This window comes from Mustela nigripes, chromosome 17 (genome assembly GCF_022355385.1).
Source record: "Mustela nigripes isolate SB6536 chromosome 17, MUSNIG.SB6536, whole genome shotgun sequence".
In the NCBI taxonomy this organism is placed as follows: domain Eukaryota; kingdom Metazoa; phylum Chordata; class Mammalia; order Carnivora; family Mustelidae; genus Mustela; species Mustela nigripes.
In genome coordinates this window covers 11,780,751-11,799,837 of record NC_081573.1, presented here as the reverse complement: position 1 = coordinate 11,799,837, position 19,087 = coordinate 11,780,751, and the positions used below count along the sequence as shown (strand labels likewise).

The window sequence follows — 19,087 nt, the reverse complement described above, 5'->3', positions numbered from 1 at the left end:
TAACACACCAAGACTAAACGTGAATGCACCAAACAACAGAGTTTTAAAATACCTGAAGCAGAAAATGATAGAATCTATTTTTCTTTTTTTAGATTTTATTTATTTATTTGAGAGAGAGAAGGAGAGCACACGCACGAGCGCACACAAACAGAATGGCAGGCAGAGGGAAGAAGGAGAGGAGAAGCAGGCTTCCTGTTGAGCAGGGAGCCTGACATGAGGCTCAATCCCAGGACTCTGAGATTAGGACCACTTCATAAACACTTCAACAAATTTAAACAGATCAAACCAGAAATCAGTAACAGAAGATAACAAAAACACTTCCAACACTAGAAAACTAAACAGTAATCCATGAACCCATTAAAGTCTCTAAAGAAATCAAGAAACACTAGAGCTGAATAAACTGTAATAAAAGCTTGCAGGATGCAGCTGTCACAGTGTTGTGAGAAAACTTTATACTACCAATGCTAACACTAGAAAAGAAAAAAAAAAAAAAAAAAGTAAAATACAACCAAAGAAGAAGCTATAAAGATCAGAACAGAAATCAGTGAAATTATGAACAGCAATAGAGAAAAATCAGTGAAGAGGCACCTGGGTGGCTCAGTGGGTTAAGCCTCTGTCTTTGGCTCAGGTCATGATCTCAGGCTCCTGGGATTGAGCCCCTCATCAGGCTCTCTGCTCGGCTGGGAGCCTGCTTCCTACTCTCTCTCTGCCTGCCTCTGATCTCTGTCAAATAAATAAAATCTTTAAAATTAAAAACTTGAAAAAGAAAAATCAGTGAGATAAAGTGCTGGTTCTCCAAAATGATCAGTAGAATTGATAAATGTCTAAGAGGATGGACAAAGATAAAAAGAGAGTGGACAGATTTCCAAAATCAGGAATCAAATGGGATGTAAGTACAAATACTGCTCCCACTAAAAGGGTAATAAGGAAATATTTCAAACAAGTCTATAAACTAATTTAGATGAAATGGAACAATTCCTTGGAAAGGACAAACTTCAAGCTATTCAATGTATCCAACATATAAATTATTCTGAATTCAAGAAATTAGAGGAAAACCTCCTCAACAAAATATAATCAAAATGGAATGTTTTAATATAAAATATATATAAAAAATTCATACTCTACAACCAAATGGGGTTTATTCCAAGGATGTACGACTGGTTCAATATTCACAACCAGTCAGGCTACAGAAGAAAAATCAGATGATCACATCATTTGATGGAGGCAAAAAGTCTAACACTCATTCATAACAAAAAAGACTTAGCAAATTAAGAACAGATGGGAATTTTCTAAACTTGATAAGAAAAATCTGGGGAGGGAAAAAAAGCCTCAGCTAACATCATACTTGATGAAAACTTGAACATTTTCCTCCTAATTTGAGGAATCAGTCAAGGGCATTCTTTCTTACTACTATTCAACATCAGGTTACTTACTACACTATAACTAGTGTAGTAAGAAAACAAAGTAACAGATATATAGATGGGAAGGAAGAAATAAAACTCTATATGCAGCTGACATGTCTTTGCAGAAAAGCCTGAGGATTCTACCCAAAGAAATGGCTACAAATAATGTGGGTTCACCATGGTTGCAGGATACCAAAATATCACTCCAACAATTACCTTTCTACATACTACTAAAGATCATATGGAAAAATGAAAATGTAAAAATCAATGCCATTTATGATCACACACACATACACACACACAAGACACACAAAACCCCTAGATACAATTCTCTACAAAAATGTACAGAAACTGTATGATGAAAAACTATAAAACAGTAGTGAAATATCAAGAATGACTTCAACAACTGAAATGTCATACCATGTACAGTGTTCATGATGCTGATTCTCAATAAACAGAGCTACAGATTTCAACCAATTCCTGTAGAAATCCAAGTAAGATTTTTTGGTATCCTAAGATTTATATGAAAAGTCAAAGGAATTAGGAAAGCTAAATCAATTTAAATAAAAATAAAGAGAGCGGAAGCACGTTACCCGATTCTGAGGGTTACCACACAGCTATAGAAATTAAACAGATGGACCAAGAACAAGTCTGAAAAAAGTCTGTTTGGTGTTTAAAACCAAATAAAAAAGTTTTCTAAAAATGTAAGCTTTAGAGTCTTAACTGGTGGAATAAAATGTGTTCTCACATGTGCATTTATCACTTTACTGCCTGTCTTCAACGGGCTAACCCTGCCGACACTGGGCAGCGATGAACGTGTACGTGACGTGCACGGGGACAAGGCCCATTGCGCCTGCAACGCTGCCCTGGTCCCACGTAAACATGTGAATCCATGACAAAGTGCTGTAAGCTGGGCAGAGAAGTCCCCAAAGATTTTCGTTTCATTCGCTCTTCTACATCTCCACCTTCTTTTTATAAAAACTCCTGAGATAACACTGCAGTGAAGTGAAGGAGAAACATGCAGCTAAGGGTTTTACCTTGTGCACAGGAAACCCTGCTCTCTCCCTCACAGATGAATTCTCAGACACAGAATAAGGCTCTGGGCTCGGTCAATCTCTAAAACGCATCTCTACCGGACTACTGATGGTCTGGGATGGAAGATTTCCTCACAGTGAAGATACTTGGCGGGTTTCTCTCTGGTAGGTCCGATCTAATGCCACGGTAGATGTTTCATCTGGCAAAAGGTTTTCCTCAGTGGTTACATTCAAGAAGTCTTTCCCCAAAAGGAGTTCTCGGAGGGTGACTGAGGACTGCCCGCTTGTGAAGGGTCTTCCCACTTCAGTTACACGGACAGGGTTTCTCCCAGTATGAATCCTCTGATGCTGAGTGAGGGACGAGCTGCGACTGAAGGCTTTTCCACACTCACTGCACTTATAGGGCTTCTCTCCGGTGTGGATGATGGCGTGTCGGATGAGGTTGGTGCTCCAGCAGAAGGATTTCCCACACTCCATGCATTCGTAGGGCTTCTCCCCGCTATGAATCCGCTGGTGCCTCGTGAGCCCTGACCGGCGGTTGAAGGCCTTCCCGCACTCTGAGCACTCGAAGGGCTTCTCCCCAGTGTGGATGCTGAAGTGTCGAATGAGGTCTTTCCTAGTGCTAAAGGCTTTCCCACATTCTTTGCACTCAAAGGGTTTTTCTCCGGTGTGGGCCCTTTTGTGCAAGATGAAAGTAGAGCAGTGGGTGAAGGCCCTTCCACACTCAGTGCACACAAATGGCTTCTCCCCAGTGTGGATCCGCTGGTGCCTCTTGAGGTACGACCTGTGGTTGAAGGCCTTCCCGCACTCCAGGCACTCAAAGGGCTTCTCCCCAGTGTGGATGACATAGTGGTGAATGAGGGCCGCACTCTCACAGAAGGCTTTCCCACACTCACTGCACTCATAGGGCTTCTCCCCAGTGTGAGTCTGCTGGTGCCACACGAGGTAGGACTTGTGTTTGAAGACCTTGCCACACTCGAAGCATTCATAGGGATTCTCGCCACTGTGGATGATGTGATGTCGAAGGAAGCCTGGCCTATGTCGAAAGACTTGCCCACATTCTTTGCACACAAAGGTTTTCTCGCCGGTGTGTCTCCTCTTATGCAAGACGAAATTGGAGCGGTGGGTGAAGGCCTTCCCACATTCGTTGCACTTATAAGGCTTCTCTCCACTGTGGATCCGCTGGTGCTGGGTAAGGTAGGACTTGCGGTTGAAGGCCTTCCCGCACTCCATGCACTCGTAGGGTCGCTCCCCCGTGTGGATCATGTGGTGCTGGAGGAGGTGTGTGCTCTTAATAAATGTTTTCCCACACTCGGTGCATTCATAGGGCTTCACTCCAGAGTGAATCTTCTCATGTCCAGCAAGAAGGTGCTTTTTATTAAAAGTTTTCCCACATTCACTGCACTTAAAGGTATTTTCCTCTTCCTGAATCACGGGATCTTTACCTGATCCACACGAGTCATGGTCATGGACAGCACCTCCTGGATGGGTCAGCTCCTGTGCCATCTGTGAACACGCGCCATCAGCTGCCCCTAAACCATCAAGCTCAGGGCTTGTTTTCTCAGGGAACTTCTCTCTCCTGGGTTCTAAGCCCGGTCTCAAGTGTCCTTCCTGCATTTCTGATGACCCACTCTGATCCTTGGTTTGGCCCAGCTGGAAGTTCCCTGGGTCTCCTTGTCTTAGTTCCTGGAACAAGGCCCCCCCAGACAGGGCTGGTGCACAACTGGAAAGTTCTGTAGTCGTGGGTTTTCCCTTGACATCTGAAAGAAACCCAATGTACAGAAAGGCCTGTTAGTAATGATAACACAGAAAATATATCATCAGCATTTCAGTGAAAAGAATGAAGATGAAAATAGTGCCTGTCTCTGTTATGTTTTATTACCTCTGAATCTCGGGACTGCAATTTCTTTTTTTCCCCCCCTAGGTATTAGACTGTTGACACCATGAAAGGGAGACCCAGGAGAAGCTAGATAGGAGACGGGTCTGGAGTGGAGACACCGCTGCAATTCCGTACTGGATGTAGCCAGAAAGACTAATAAGAATGTTGTATGTTTGGTTTTGTCTAAGCGAGGACATTGTTGTTAAGAACACTAGAAAAGGGTACCTAATGGAGCCCTGATAGAAGACAGAGAGTGTGTAAAGTTAACTTTCCCCCAAAAGAAGTATGATCTTTATCCCAGCTCCAAGGAGGTAACCTCTCAACGCTGTGTAGTTTCAGAGTAACAGACCTGTCTTTGTCATTCATAGTGGGTGCCTAGGAATGCACCTGATACTTTATGACAATATATAACTCATCGTGGGCCCCTTGTTTATACCAAAGAGATGACTCACAGGGTAAGGTCTGGCCACATCGGAAAACTCAACTATGTAATTAGAAAGAGTGAAGCTTTGAGTCACCAGGTATCAGCTGGACCTCTGGAAAGGAACAAAAGCCTAGAGACTGAGTCTCATGGGCAATGACTCAATCAAACACGCTTCTGTAATGAAGGCTCAATAAAAATCTGGATACTGAGGCTTCGGCCAATTTCCTGGGTTGGCAATATCCACGGACCTATTGTCACATATGGATCCAAGGAGGTACCAAGTCACTGAAGACACAGGAGTTCAGTATTTGGAACACTTTTGGCTCCTCTTCCAAGCTGTACCTTTGTCTGTACCAAACATGACTGAGAGGACAGTGTAACAGTTTTTAGGAAGTTTACTGAGTCTATCAGCTCATTAAGCCTGAAGGTAATTCTGGGCAATCTTTGAGCTTCCAGTGGCTTCAGATGACTTGGGACGATGTGGTACTCTTAGGAGTTCTGTGTTCTTAGCTTTGAGCTTGGCTGGCTGCGTACAACAAGAGATCCAAGGGAGTTTTCCCTTGCACAGGAGGTGCCCATGATGTGAGTCCTACTGGCATCATGGGACTCACCACAAAAGAAAAAGTACAAAGGTCACAGTAGCCTTAGGAGACAGAATGTACAAAGGGGCTGAATGCACAAAGACGGTACTGATGAGGATCCAGAGAAAGGGAGGACAGAAGGAAAACAGGATTCCCAAATTTCTGACAAGGGTGACAGTGAGGCCTTCCAGGACAAGGCTCATAAGGCAGGAAGTGAGCAGGACTGGGCTGGACACGAGTCTGGTTTGCCCGAGGAGCAGTATGGTGAATAGACTTGCAAAATACACAAGATCTACATGAGAACACAGTAATGCTGTACTTGAAGACATCCATGGTGAAAAAATTCTCCATATAAATCAATGGTAATTTCTTCCACACTTTATGTCCTGAGAAGTTTCCCAGGAACACTCTAATTTGGCATAGTGGGGAAACCTGTATGTCCATAATTACTCAACAAAACCCGAGCCAGCGTGGGGGGGCGGGGGGGAGAGGGTCACTTAATAATATAAAACTGACAATGCTACCCAAGTGAAGAAAAAAAATTCAGTACAATTCCCTATAAAATGGCAATTGGATCATCAAGGAACTTCATAGTTCGATGGTAGGACTTATAGGAAAGATCAGACAGGCAAGATTAAGGAGAAGGATACCTACCACCTCAGATGAGAGTACTCAGACACGGTGGTACTGGCACAGAGAGAAGACAAATGGAGAAGAGAAAAAGAACAGAGAGCTCAGAAAACACACACACACACAGCTCAGTTGTAAAAAGAGAGAAAACACAGTAAACGGAGCTAGAAAAACTGATGTCACCCTGGCAAACTGTATTCCGATCTCACACTCATTCAAATTCGACCTCAGATCAAAAGGAGTTAAATATCCAGATAAAATAAACAAGACTATTTTCCTGATGTTGGGGAATACAACAAGATTTTTACACAAGACAGAATCATTATTATGTAAGAACATTACACTAAAATAAAAAGCTCTATTCAAGAAAACATACTTTAAGTAAGCGAAAAAACAATACTGAAAATTATTATTATAGCTGCAGCACCCATAACCAATGATAGGTAAGTGTAAGGACTACACCGAGTGAGATAATAGAAAAATAGGTATTCATCATGAAACGACACTCCAAGGAGAAAATACAGACTGACCGAGATCATATGAGCAGGTGCCAAAGGTCCTCCAGGAAGGAAAAGCAAGTGGAGCCCACATGAGATACAGTTTCATCGACCTGATACCTGAGAGTACCAGACACTGGGCAGAATACTGTCAGCAACCAAGGAGCCCTACAGTACCGAGTCCCGGGCAAAGCACAGGCCGAAGGAACCTCCACGCAGTCCCGGGGCAAGTGTGAGCTGGTACATGTCCTTCAGAACACCACAGCCGTTAGCCAATGAGCAGGTGAGCCTGCATGGCCTATAATCCAACATGTCACCCCAGGAGACATCAGAGACACCACCATCTCATGCAAGATGACCGACACAGGACTGCTCCTGGAAGCTGCACCTATGAGAGTCAGAACGTGTGAGTAACGGAGCGCAAAGTTGGTGAACATGCCGAAAGACAGGAACTTTCTTACCGCTTTTCTTCGATTGTGAGGATCTGAGCCCATCTGTATAATGAGTCGAAAAAAAGTGAAGTCACATTACACAACAAGCAGAATATGAATGAAGAAAACAGTTTCCTGCAAAGGTGTGCTCTAGACTGACTCAGAACTGGCCAGGGCCAAGGGCAAGACCTCTCCCGCTCGATGGTAGGGGAGCTGCAGACCCTGGAGCCTGAACAAGTGCGGTAAGGTCGAGGATCAAGCAATGGAGGAGGCGGACCTGACTTTCAACGCCAAGACCCACTGAGACATCATGGCTGGGGCAGTGGGAAGCCCTGGAAGTGAGTCCGAGCCCCTGAGGTAACTCGTGCAGGACACAGAGCTGACCAGAGGCCCAGCAGACGCAGAGGCTGGTTATGAGGCTAGCAGCAACCCCCAGAGAAAAGACAATGGGAATGTGCACTGAGCCTGGGGACCGGTGTGAGGGAGGTGGTGCAAGTGATGGGTTCGGGAGACGGAGGAGATGTGAAATGCACGGGACTGGGGCAGGGCCGGAAGTGGGGCTGGAGGGAGCTGGGGGTGTGAGGAACTCTCGGAGGCGGTCTCCAGTCTCTAACCTGCTTGGGTGGCAGGACCATTCCCTGAAACTTGGGAGGTGGGAGGAGTCAGCGACCTTCTGGGCCCCTTGGCAAGAATGCTGACTTCGGGTCAAAGGGCTCCGTGGCATCCAAAGCAGCTGAGAAGCCAGAACAAGAAGCTTCCCCAGGGAACCAGGGCCAGCGGTCTCCTGCTGGTCTCGAGCCTGCAGAGTCCCCCACCTGCCCACACCTTGGCTCGTACCTGCATAGGCGCTCTGAGACAGGTGTCCCTTCAGCATCCACAGCTCCTGCCTGTGCTCCAGCTGGTAGATCAGCTCAGGTCTAGGAACAGGACACCCTGTTCACAGAGAAAGAAAGAAGATGCTAGGGTTTATGTGAAAAGAAAGAAAATCCCTCAATCTAGTCTGGGACTTCAGAAAGTGGTTATGACCTTGGAATGAAGCTACTCCCATCCAAACTAATAAAATACTAACCTGTCGCCTAGAAATAGGCATGAACACCACTCTTGGGATCCAAAGACTTTAGACAGTAGTGCTGGCTGTGTAGACAACATCTATCCTGACTTCCAGCACACAGAATCCCAGGGAATAAGACCCCCTCCTTCCAGAAAGTGTTTTTTAACCAATCCAAGTAAGTGAGTCTCACCCAGGTGCGCATCAGCACCTCCTGGGATGTTGGGTTCTTAGCCAATGGAAACAAAATCTCTGTAGGTGAGGCCCATTATCGGTCTCAGCTCCCAGGTCATGCTCCTGACACGTCTTCACTGAAGTGTGCCTCCTGGGCCCAGGTGCTTCATTCCTCTGCCACGTTATTAAGGAATTTTTAATCCCCACAGTAAATGAAAAACTAGCATTTACAGGGTATAACCATACACAGGGACTGTGTCAAGCTATTCACATACATTATGTTGTTTCAAGTGGAAAAGAATTTATGGAATTTAAAGAACTGACATTTAAAATACTGATTCTTCATTCAAAACAAGGTATGTGTCTTCATCGATCTAAGTGTTATTTTAGATCCTCAGCAAAGTCTTTTTGTAGTTTCAGGTGTGATAACCTGGGTCTGTGAGGGCTGATTCCCTAGTTGCCACTTTATCTGGAAAGATGGATCTCATCAAAATCTTTCCATGGTCAAGTTTAGAGGGTGGGGGGAGGGATGTGCCCCCAGGGGCAACTAGGATAACCAGTTATCATGCAAGGCTGAGGTGTCCCCAGAGACTACTGTGCTGGGACGCAGGTTTAACCAACTGGGCCAGCAGTTGGTGGGCAGTACCACTGGGTTAACTGTGACAGACCAATCACACTGGCTCGTCCTTCTAGAGGCACACCTGTTAGAGTGTCCCGGTACTGGTCCCTCATGTGATATAAGGGATCCACAGCAACATAGAGTGGCACGCCCTCCTCAGATGCCTTGGCACAACAGGCTTAAATTGCTTGAGGGCAAATCTTACCATTGTTGCAGTCTGACCCCTCACCCAGCAGGGTGTAAGGGACCCCATTCATGGAGACCCATGATTCAATGTATAATGGAGAGAAAAAAAGTGTATAGAATATCTTGTTCCTGCTCCCTGTTAAGATACCTCAGGATGTTTCTCACCTTATTCTTGATTGTACAACCTCTGGCCAATGTGTTTAGGGACTTCTGACAGCTGCTGCCCACCAGCAGGCCAAGAGTCTCCTCCTTAAAATCAAACCAACACAATCAGGATACTGATGCTGCCGCCATTGCTCCTCTAGATGTAAGCTCAGCCCCTTTCTAGGGTGCCTGGGGCACCCTAAAAAAGGAGGCCACCACTCACAAGGCCACTTGGGACTGCCAGAAGCTTCTTGGGTAAATACCCAAAGAAATGAAAAATAGCCAGGGACAGAGAGGTGACAAAAACAATTATGCTGTGGACCAGGGCCATCCCAAGGAGGCTGCTACCCAGAGGCCCCAGGCCCTCCCTGCTGCTCCTCTCACCAGTGGGAAACAAATTCAATATGGGGCTTCGGGAAGCTGAAAGCCCAAGAGAAAAAGGAGGGGGTGCACTTTAAAACTTATGTACCAAGGAAACACCAGGTCTAGAATACATGACTCATTCTAAACTAGCTATTTATTTATTTATTTATTTATTTTTAAAGATTTATTTATTTATTTATTTGACAGAGAGATCACAAATAGAGAGGCAGGCAGAGAGAGAGAGAAGCAGGCTCCCTGCTGAGCAGAGAGCCCGATATGGGACTCGATCCCAGGACCCCGAGATCATGACCTGAGCCGAAGGCAGCGGCTTAACCCACTGAGCCACCCAGGCGCCCTAAACTATTTATTGATTCAAAAGAGTAACAAAGCACTAGATACAGAGAGAGAAAATAAGAGATAACTAAATAGGGGCGCATGGGTGGCTCAGTGGGTTCAAGCCTCTGCCTTCAGCTCAGGTCATGATCCCGGGGTCCTGGGATCGAGCCCCCAATCGGGCTCTCTGCTCGGCAGGGAGCCTGCTTCCTCCTTTCTCTCTGCCTACTTGTGATCTCTGTCTGTCAAATAAATAAGATCTTTAAAAAAAAAAAAAAAAAGATAACTAATAACACACGATATATAACTAAAAGTCTAGAATTTGACAACTGGAAATCCAAAATTTACATACTAAAAGCTTACGTAAGTTATATAAAATAATTACGTACAGCATCACAAAATTTGTATTCCAAAAAAAATTATATCACCAAAAGAAAACACGGCATTGAATGGCTTTTCTGATTCTATAATACAGGTTCTGAGTTAACTTTATAATTTGCTAAAATGCACCAAGTGACAAAACTTCACAAATTTAATCAATACTAGGGCTCAAATCATAGCCATATTGGAGATTCCACTTAGATATTATTCCGCCCAAACTTAAAAAGTAGCAAAATGCAAAGGAAAAATAGGTATGTCTCACTTAAACTGTAGACTTGCCTATTTTTCCCCTACTCATACCCATACCCACTGTCCTAAAACATCCCACTCTGGGCATGGATGCTCTGACACAACATGTAATTAAATTTTTGGTGCTTACAAATTGACCCGGTAAAATGGGACCCATAGACACCAGTTAAGGTAATGAATATGGCTCAAAGGAAGCTGGGAAAGGGCCTCCATGCAGTAAAACTTCACATAACAGCTAATCAATAAAGGAATGACTGTCCCATTGCTTCTCCATTTGACAGCTCAGTTTTATGTGCTCTTAACTCTGGGAAAAAAACAAAGGGCACCTCACAGTGGGTTACTACAATCTTAATGCGGTGGTCAATCCATTAGGGTTCCTGGGAAGGACCAAGTGTGTCTGCCCCTAAATGTTGTTACTAAGCCCAAATTCCCAATGTGATCATATCTGGAGAAAGGGTCGGTAAGGAGGTAATTAGGGTTAAATGTCACCAGCCCCAATCTGGTAGGACTGGTATCCTTAAAAGAGGATTAAGGGGGCTTTCCAAGCCAGAGGCAAGGCCATGTGAGGACAGAGCACCAAGGCACAGCCAGGAAGAGATCATCAGAAACATGTCTGCCTGCACCTCGGGTCTGGGGCTTCCAGACTCCAGAATGACACGAAAATAAGCTGTTGTTTAAGCCACACAGTCTGGCAGCCAGAGCTGATTCATACAATCCATACTGCCAATACCCCATATAAATAAAAAATGATAGCCAATCAACAACCCAGTGATTATCTTGGGCTCACAGATCTGGCTAACCCTGTTTAGTACCTCAACAGCTTCTCTGCCAGCCTGCCTTTACTCTGAAGGTCAACACTTCTATTTTCCAGGCTGCCTGGGAGGCTGGCCCCACCGTTCTGCCACCGTGCAATCTGTGCACTCAAGATCTTCACCACACCCACCTTTCTCCAGTAATACAGGTACGGTATATCGGTTATAGCCTTATGCATTCATTATGCATACATAAATCCAATGTCTTTCAGTCCCACCGTGGGGACAGTTTTAGCTAATACAACTACCTCGATATTATCTGAGGCCTGATGACTACATTACTACTCATTTACGGACTTTATTTAATCTCACTACTGCTGCTGTTTACAGATCAGCCCACCTTAAATGGGGTTCCCCCCGACAAAGACTCTAAATCTACTCAAAATACTGTTAACAGAACAAGCTCAGCACAGCTCCTGAGAACTCTCTAAGGCAGAACAGAACCCAGTCTGGGTCCTCTGGCATAACTCCACCAGGAGGTGGCAGCTTCTCCTGTCCTCAGTCCCCTGCCAGATGTTAAGGTGTTGCAGGAGGTCAGCCCCCCCTCCCCCAGACCCTTTGGCTATCTGGAAAGTCCCCTGAGGTTAAGAGTGAACAGGTACAGGAGTTCGTGGACCATTAAAAGGACACTGCTTCCCATCATACATGATGCAGCTCAGTGGAATGCGGCTGCTTTCTATCCCTTAGCCAGAATGTTCCAAATAAAAAATGGGACCTAACAAACATTACTTTGGACAAACATTGGGGGTTATCTTAGTGCTGGATGCCCTGATTAAATAATAAATGGTCCCATCTCTACATTTATCATAATCTGCTGGGCCATTGCCTAAAAATGGTCTGCTTTAGAGTAAAGAACCCTTAATCTCCGGTCTCTTGGGCACCTGGGTGGCTCAGTTGGTTAAGCAACTGCCTTCAGCTCAGGTCATGATCCCAGAGTCCCGAGATTGAGACCCGCACTAGGCTCCTAGCTCCTCGAGGAGTCTGCTTCTCCCATCTCACGTTCTCTCTCTCTCTCAAATAAATAAATAAAATCTTAAAAAAACAAAACAAAACAAAAAAAAGAATCTCCTGTCTCACAGACACTCCAAATAGAAGTCAAAATCATCTATCTCTACACATGCAAGGGCCACAATACAAGGCACTGCCAGGACATTCCTTATCCCCTTCAGAGTTGTAGACAATGGACACACATTTCACTTCTCAAATTATGCAATGCTACTTATGCTCTGGGAAGAGACATTCAATAGAGCTTTCTGGGCCCAAACATGCCCCAGACTTGCTCCTAATAGCTGTTTTAAGTAAAAGACAAAATAGTCACTTCAAACAACTCCTTTTCAAATTCCAGTGTGACAAAGAACCCCTACAGGGTCTCTATCTTGCCTTAATAAAAGGCCTCTTGACCTACTTACACTCCACACTAACACCACTGTTTCAACCAAACATGGCAAAACCCCCACCAACTCCAGAGGGTACTCACTTGCAAAGAATACCCCACTCACACACCCAGACAACATCATCCCAGACCAGTACCTCAACCATGAAGGTGACTCCACCCGGATGCTAAAACCTTCACCCCAACTAATGTCCACAGACTGCCTCTCCTAAGACAGAAATTAGACACAGGGCCTTTTCTGGTTTCCTCTTTTAGGAATTCTATTATGTTCCTGAGGTGACTTTTAAAAAACTCCTAGGGGGGAAAGGTCTGGGGAACCAATCATGTGATTCTAATATTGGAACATTCAGTTCCATCCCAGCTTCCTCTGTGGAGGCAAGAAGGGCTAGAGATTGAGTTCAATCACCAATGGCCAGTGAGTTATCTATCAATCATGCCTATGTAATGAAGCCTTCCCAACTAAAGCAGTTCAGGGACTTTCCAGGTTGGTTAACACACAAGGTGCTAGAAGGGTGCCAAGCCTGGAGGGCATCGGCGCTCAGTGTCCTGTCCTAAGCACCTAGCCCTTTACATCTCTTCCATTTAGCACTTTCTAAATATAATTCTTTATAAGAAACAGGTAATATTAAGTAAGTCTTTCCTAAGTTCTGTGAGCCACCATGGTAAACGATCAACTGTGAGAAAGGGGTCCTATCTCTGACTTACAGCAAGCTGATCAGAACGGGTGACAACCTGGACTTGTACCTGGCACCTGAAGTAGATGCGTGGGAGGGGGAGGGGCCAGCCTAGGCCACTAAGCCCTTAACCTGCAGGATCAGGACTAACCCCAGGGGGGCAGCATCAGAAATGCATGGTGTGAAAACAAAATTGTGATATCAGGAGTTGCTGAGTAGAGGAAAAAGATTTTTTCTTTTACACACAACTACCACACACAAAGGCATGTATGTACATGTGTGCCTGCGTGTATACACACAAATACACACATATAGAAATGTAAGACCTACAACAGCATTAACCTCCCCGTTCTGTCACTAAGTAACCTCTACAAACTAAAATCCTGGAAGTACAAGTTACTACAGGCGGAATGCTGTGGGAATTTAAACGAGTAGAGCATGACGATACCTGAAGAATCCTGCTTGGTCAGTGCTCAGGGTATTTGTGCTGATGATTATGAACTGCTTTTTAACGTGATCCATGTTTAATTTCTCTTCTCTTCGGAGAAAGAATCATTTGGTGGCAATTCCTTTGGTGGCAGGTCACCACGAAAACTCAGCAATGAAATCTAAATGATATTAAGTCCCAGTGTCCTAAAGCTGCCTACGCAGGGCTGCAAACCCAAGGCTACTCCCTCTATTTTAAAGGGAAAAGTACCCACAATCAGAGTGTGAGGCGAGTGAAGAAAGTATATTAAGATTCAGCACTAAACCCAGACTTGCCAGGAACATTTATGGCAGAGCGTCTCTCAATGCCAACTGATGCACTGTTCCTAACCTCTCTGAAACAAGGCTTCTCAACCTGGCATAATTATTGAGGTTCATGGGCATGATTATTTTTATCAAGATAATTCTTAAAAAAAAAAAAAAAAAAAAAAAAAAAGATAATTCTTTGCTAAGAACACAAGGAAGAAAACTGTCCTGTGCTTTGTAAGGATGTCCAGCAGCATTCCAGGTCTCTGCCCACTCAGTGCCTGTCCCACCTCCATCCCACCTGGGACAACCAAAATGTCTCCATACACTGCCCAGTGTCCTGGGGGAACGACATTTTCCCTGAATGAGAACCACAGGCATAGTGGGTTATAACCCAAGAACAGGAAGACGAGAGAATGTGAGGTGGAGGGAGGAGCCTCCGCGAGAGCTGCTGGTCAGGACACAGATGGCCGCGACCGTGTGAGAGGCTGAAATGCCCCAGAACATGCAGCAGCAGACACGACAACCAGCAGAATGAGCTCCAGCTGAGTGAGCTCCGGGAAAGCACTGAAGGTGAGGGGTGAGGTCAGCAGGAGGAGAGCGTGGACTTTTATTCTGAAACATTTTGTTATGAAATATTTAATCTATCTGGCTGTTCTAGTTTTGCTTTTTCTCTTCTCACTGGCAGACGTAATTCCAGTTCTCCAAGAACAGACACGTCTCATCCTCAGCTCTGGATTTATAGTTCCCCTTTCCCTCAAATTGAACAGCCTGTGCTGATTCTACCCAAGGAGAGAAACACCGAAGCTGGTGCTTCTCAACCGCAGCACCCGGGACGCAGCAGGCGGCACAATTCGTCACTGAGCGGGCGCTGTCTCATCCATCAGAGAGGGTTACGGCCATCTCCGGACTCGAACCCTAGATGCCAGTCCCAGCTGCACCCACGGCAGGACAACCCAGAGGGCACGCAAACATTGCCAAATGTCTCCTGGGGGCACAACTGCCAGCTGCCGAGGAGCATTACTCTAACGTCTCTCGACCCGGCAGAGGATGCTGCTGGCCTGGCCCTTGAACCTCGGGACCATCACGGAGGCACAAACACAGAGAAGCCCCATAACTGGGACCATGTCCTTTGGGACAGTATCTGTCCGCACTGAAGGCAAAGGCCTCCCAGGGGCCTGCCTGACTCACTCCCTCCTTGGAGAACATCCCATCACTCACAGGCCTGCTAAGGACTCTTGAGTCAATCAGGCTCGTGCAGTCAGCTCCCCCTCTGGAATGTGAAATCAGAATCTCGGATGGAGGCCAGTCTGTGCTGGGCACTGGGGTGACAGGTCCAGAGAAGTACTGGCTCCGGTGGCCGTTCCTGCCTCAAGAACACCCCACACGGCCCGGCAGCAGACAGACAAAGAGGAACAGTATAAGCACGCCAAGATGCGGAGATGAGGCATCTGGGGGCCGGAGAGAGCAGGGACCGGTGGCCAGTCCTGTCACTACCTGATGAGGCAAAAAAAAAAAAAAAAAAAAACCTTCTTGCATACAGAGACAATAACAGAGAGAGCCAGAGAGAGAAGCCAGGACAAGAGACCAGAAGCCACGGCATCATCGTCGTGGTTCCCAGTTCCTCTACCAGAGCCTCACGGGACCAGCTGGAAATCCTCCCCTTGGGTTCTGCAGAACACCCCCCTTTCCTTCCACGGTTTTCTAGGAGCCAAAGAGGAACTGTTTCTTGCCCAAACAGACACAGGAGAGCAGGTCCAAAGAGATTAACCTAGAAAATGGCTGAAGCTGCAGGGAGGAGGGTCACGGGGAGGGCTCCAGAGATCTTCTTGACCAGCCAGGCCTGGAGCCAGAGGGTGCTCTGACAAGGAGGCAGCAGCTGTCCCCATGGTGGAGTGGGGAGGACTTACCCAGAGACACCAGAAGTCCACAGTTTTCCAGCATCACCTCCTGGTACAGGGTCCTCTGGGCCGGGTCCAACTGCCCCCACTCCTCCTGGGTAAAAGTCACGGCCACATCATCAAAGGTCACAGATATCTGCAAAGTCAAAGAGAGAGAGTAGCGTTGGCCTTGGGGCTGCTGGATGGGATCAGAGCTCATCCCTACATCCCTGGTAAAGATGCAGAGTGATCAAGGCTCCGATCACCCAGTACCTCCTGAGGGCCAAGCTCTGTGCTGGGCTCGAGGGGGAGGTGGGCCCTGCTCTGGATGTGCTCCGGTAGTGTAAGGGAGAAGCCTCCTCCGTGGGAGGCCCTGGAAGGTCACACAGACAATGAAAATGACTCAAGGACTGGGAGATGCAGACAGCAAGGGCTCTAAGACGTCAGAGGAATGAGCAAGCATAGTAATAACGGTGTCAGTAACAACAGCAGTACCTGAGCCTCACTGGTCCTGCTAGCTGCCTGCCCCATGCTGAGGGCTTCGCATCCCGGGTAAAGGGACTACAAGTCCCCAGGTCTTAAGTCAGTCTCCTGTGGCTTGCATCCAGACTCCTGAAACCGACACTTGCCAGCTGCGTTACCAAGAGGACATCACTTCTCTGAGGCTTGGTTTCTGGACCAATACAGTAGTAATAGTTCCCACTTCAGCAACAGCTGCGAGAGTTAGACAGGAGTGACTCAGTGCTCAGCGGGCTCTGGGATCTGCAGGTGTCTCCAGCCTGGGAGGCAAACACCTCATCATCTTGGTGCCACCGGCCCTGAAAGGCTGAGGGAGCCCCGCCAGGCCAGCAGCCTCACATCGTGCCACCCAAAGTGCGGTTTCAGGACCAACTACTCTAGCACAGCACTAACAAGCCGAACCGGGCCCTCCGGTCTAACCAGAGTGACTGCAGCAGATGGAGGCTGTGAAGCACTTACCCCGGGTTTTGCTCTTAAATACATTTACTTCCCCCCAAATATTTCCTTGAACATGCACAGAGGAGCTGCGCCCTCCTCACCAACCTCATGGGAAATGAAGCTGAAAGGGCGGAGTCTCCCTGGAGACACTGCAGGGCCCGGACTTGCTCCCCAGGCCCCTCCGATGCGTCTGGGAGATGCCACCATGAACCATAAGCCTTTCTCCCTCCTGAGCTGCCAGTCCTTTCCCTGGGGCTAGGGTACCTCAGGACCCGCAGCACAACCGGCTGCAAACGCCACAGACACTGGCCTCGCGGCGGGCGTGCTGAGGGTCGGTGGAGCGTCCTGCAGGACCACGGGGAGCAGCTACCGGCTTCCCTCAACAACCCGCGTCCCCCACTTCCGTCCACGCACTTGTCAGAAAAGCTGTCCGCCTCCGTCCGGTGCCCCAGGTCGCCTGCTGGAGGAGAGCAGGTGGAAAGCGTGCATCAACCCAGGGCAAGGGGAGGTGGAATTTACTCGAAGAACAACTGGAGTCCCGGGCGGAAGCATCCCTCACTCCTCCCACACTGAAGTCAGAGACCGCACACTTGAGAGTCCGGGGATCACGCGCCAGCCGCGCACACCGACACACACCCCTGTGGATACGCGTCCGGCGGCCGCCGCGGCTCCCGCCCGCCCCTGGAGAAAAACAGCAGTCCCAAAACCAACGTCCACTGACCTGCGCCTGGCCGGTCGGCGGCGGCGCCGCCATCACGGGGCCCCCCGGTCGAGCAAGGCTGCAGCGGCGAGCACCGGGGCACCCTGCTGGCCGCACCTCTCCCGCGCGCTCTGGCGACCTCGGCGCACAGCGGGAGGCCGGACCGCTGCGTCCCCCGCGCAAAAGGCACCACGACGCGGGCGCTGCCCTTGGCGACTGCGGGGATGAGGGCGGCTGCAGAGGCCGCGGCCCAGGGGGCGGCCGGAGGTGGGGGGGTGGCACGCCCGCCACAGAGGGCCCGGACCCTACAAAACGCGGTGAGTCCTCTCCTCCTTCCCGGCTCGTTCTCCAGGCGTGGAGCCGCTGTGGCGCCGGCCCGGTCCTCAGCAAGTCAACGCCTCTCCGGGGCGAACGGCAGGGGCTAATGGCGGCGGCAGTAAAAAAAAAAAAAACACCCGGAAGTTCCGCCCCGGTACGCAAACCGCAGGAGACGCCCCGTCCGGGGCTGTCATTGGCCAGCGCCACCTCAGATGCCTTCTGGGTACTGTGGTTTTCCCTGCTCCGTGTCCTACTGCGCGAGGCGGGTCTTCGCAGGAGTTTCCTTAACAGGGAAAGAATCGCGGGCAACTGAGCAGCCTGTCGTCCTGTTTTCAGTTCGAGAGGACTGGCAAGGGGCAGGAGCGAGAGCCTTCGTTCTGGGCCTGGGGAAATTGAGGCTCGGGAAGCAGGTCATGCAAGGGCAGAGACCGCGCCCTCGACTCGAGGCTGGCCTGCTCACTTCCCCTTTTGGTACCCCCTTCCCGGATCCTCCCAAAAAAGTCGTGTAAAAATCCTGCCAAGGAGGACACCGGAAGTCCCCTTTCTCTCCGCAGAGAGCTGCACACTCTCCTGGGCCTTTTTCATGCGATGAATGACATTCTGAGTCGTGTAATTGGCCCAGATCACCAAGACATGGATTTGCCATCCTGTGAGGTGGGGAGGAGCACATGGAGGAAGCTTGGAGGGGGACTCGGGACACCACCTGTGAGCAGGGGTGTGTGTGTCTGAAACGTTTGTGAGACCACAAAGCATGTGTTACCGATCACTGATAAAGGAAAATTTGATGAAATAAAGGAAAATTTTCAACTTTCCGTTTTTGTGGGTCCTGTTTTGGGGCTGTCAGGGAAGTTATACTTGAGCATTTACCAAAGTCAAAATGACTTGGCAAACATCAAAGCATGGTCTCTATTTCTGCCCCAAGCACACATTGCTCATCTGCTTTGTTGAAAAACAAAAACAAAAACCAAACAGGAGCATTCTAAACATAAAGATAAAAGGGGGAAAAAAAAACCCTCCTTGGTTCCCCTAAGATTAAAGTCATACTTTAAAGTCATACATAAAGTTTTACATATACTAAAAGCATAAGAGAAAGTCTGTAACTTTCTGGAATGTCTGTTCATGATTATTTGTAACTGTTTATGTAAAAACAAAAATATAAGAGTGCACCAAATGTTCCTTCCCAGAGCACTCTCTTCTTTGTGAAGATTGTGTATACCCGTTAGCTGTCCTAACCTGAGCTTAAAT

General features: G+C 47.7%; 1 protein-coding gene across 12 annotated transcripts; it reads right to left on the bottom strand.

Moving 5' to 3' along the window:
* Positions 1-1,659: 1,659 nt before the first annotated feature.
* LOC132005703 (zinc finger protein 264-like) lies at positions 1,660-18,588 on the bottom strand. Of its 12 annotated transcripts, none has more exons than XM_059383171.1 (7): positions 17,546-18,588; positions 16,930-17,284; positions 16,363-16,646; positions 15,898-16,024; positions 7,717-7,812; positions 6,910-6,942; positions 1,660-4,197 (listed from the first exon to the last, which is right to left on the bottom strand). In XM_059383171.1, the coding sequence occupies exons 3-7, from the start codon at positions 16,396-16,398 to the stop codon at positions 2,570-2,572; spliced, it is 1,920 nt and encodes a 639-aa protein (XP_059239154.1). In that variant the 5' UTR covers positions 16,399-16,646; positions 16,930-17,284; positions 17,546-18,588; the 3' UTR covers positions 1,660-2,569. The 12 variants fall into 12 exon arrangements, with proteins under 12 accessions (XP_059239154.1, XP_059239155.1, XP_059239156.1 ...); XM_059383172.1 differs by having other exon boundaries at positions 16,363-16,581; XM_059383173.1 differs by having other exon boundaries at positions 16,363-16,581; positions 17,089-17,284.
* Positions 18,589-19,087: the final 499 nt, after the last annotated feature.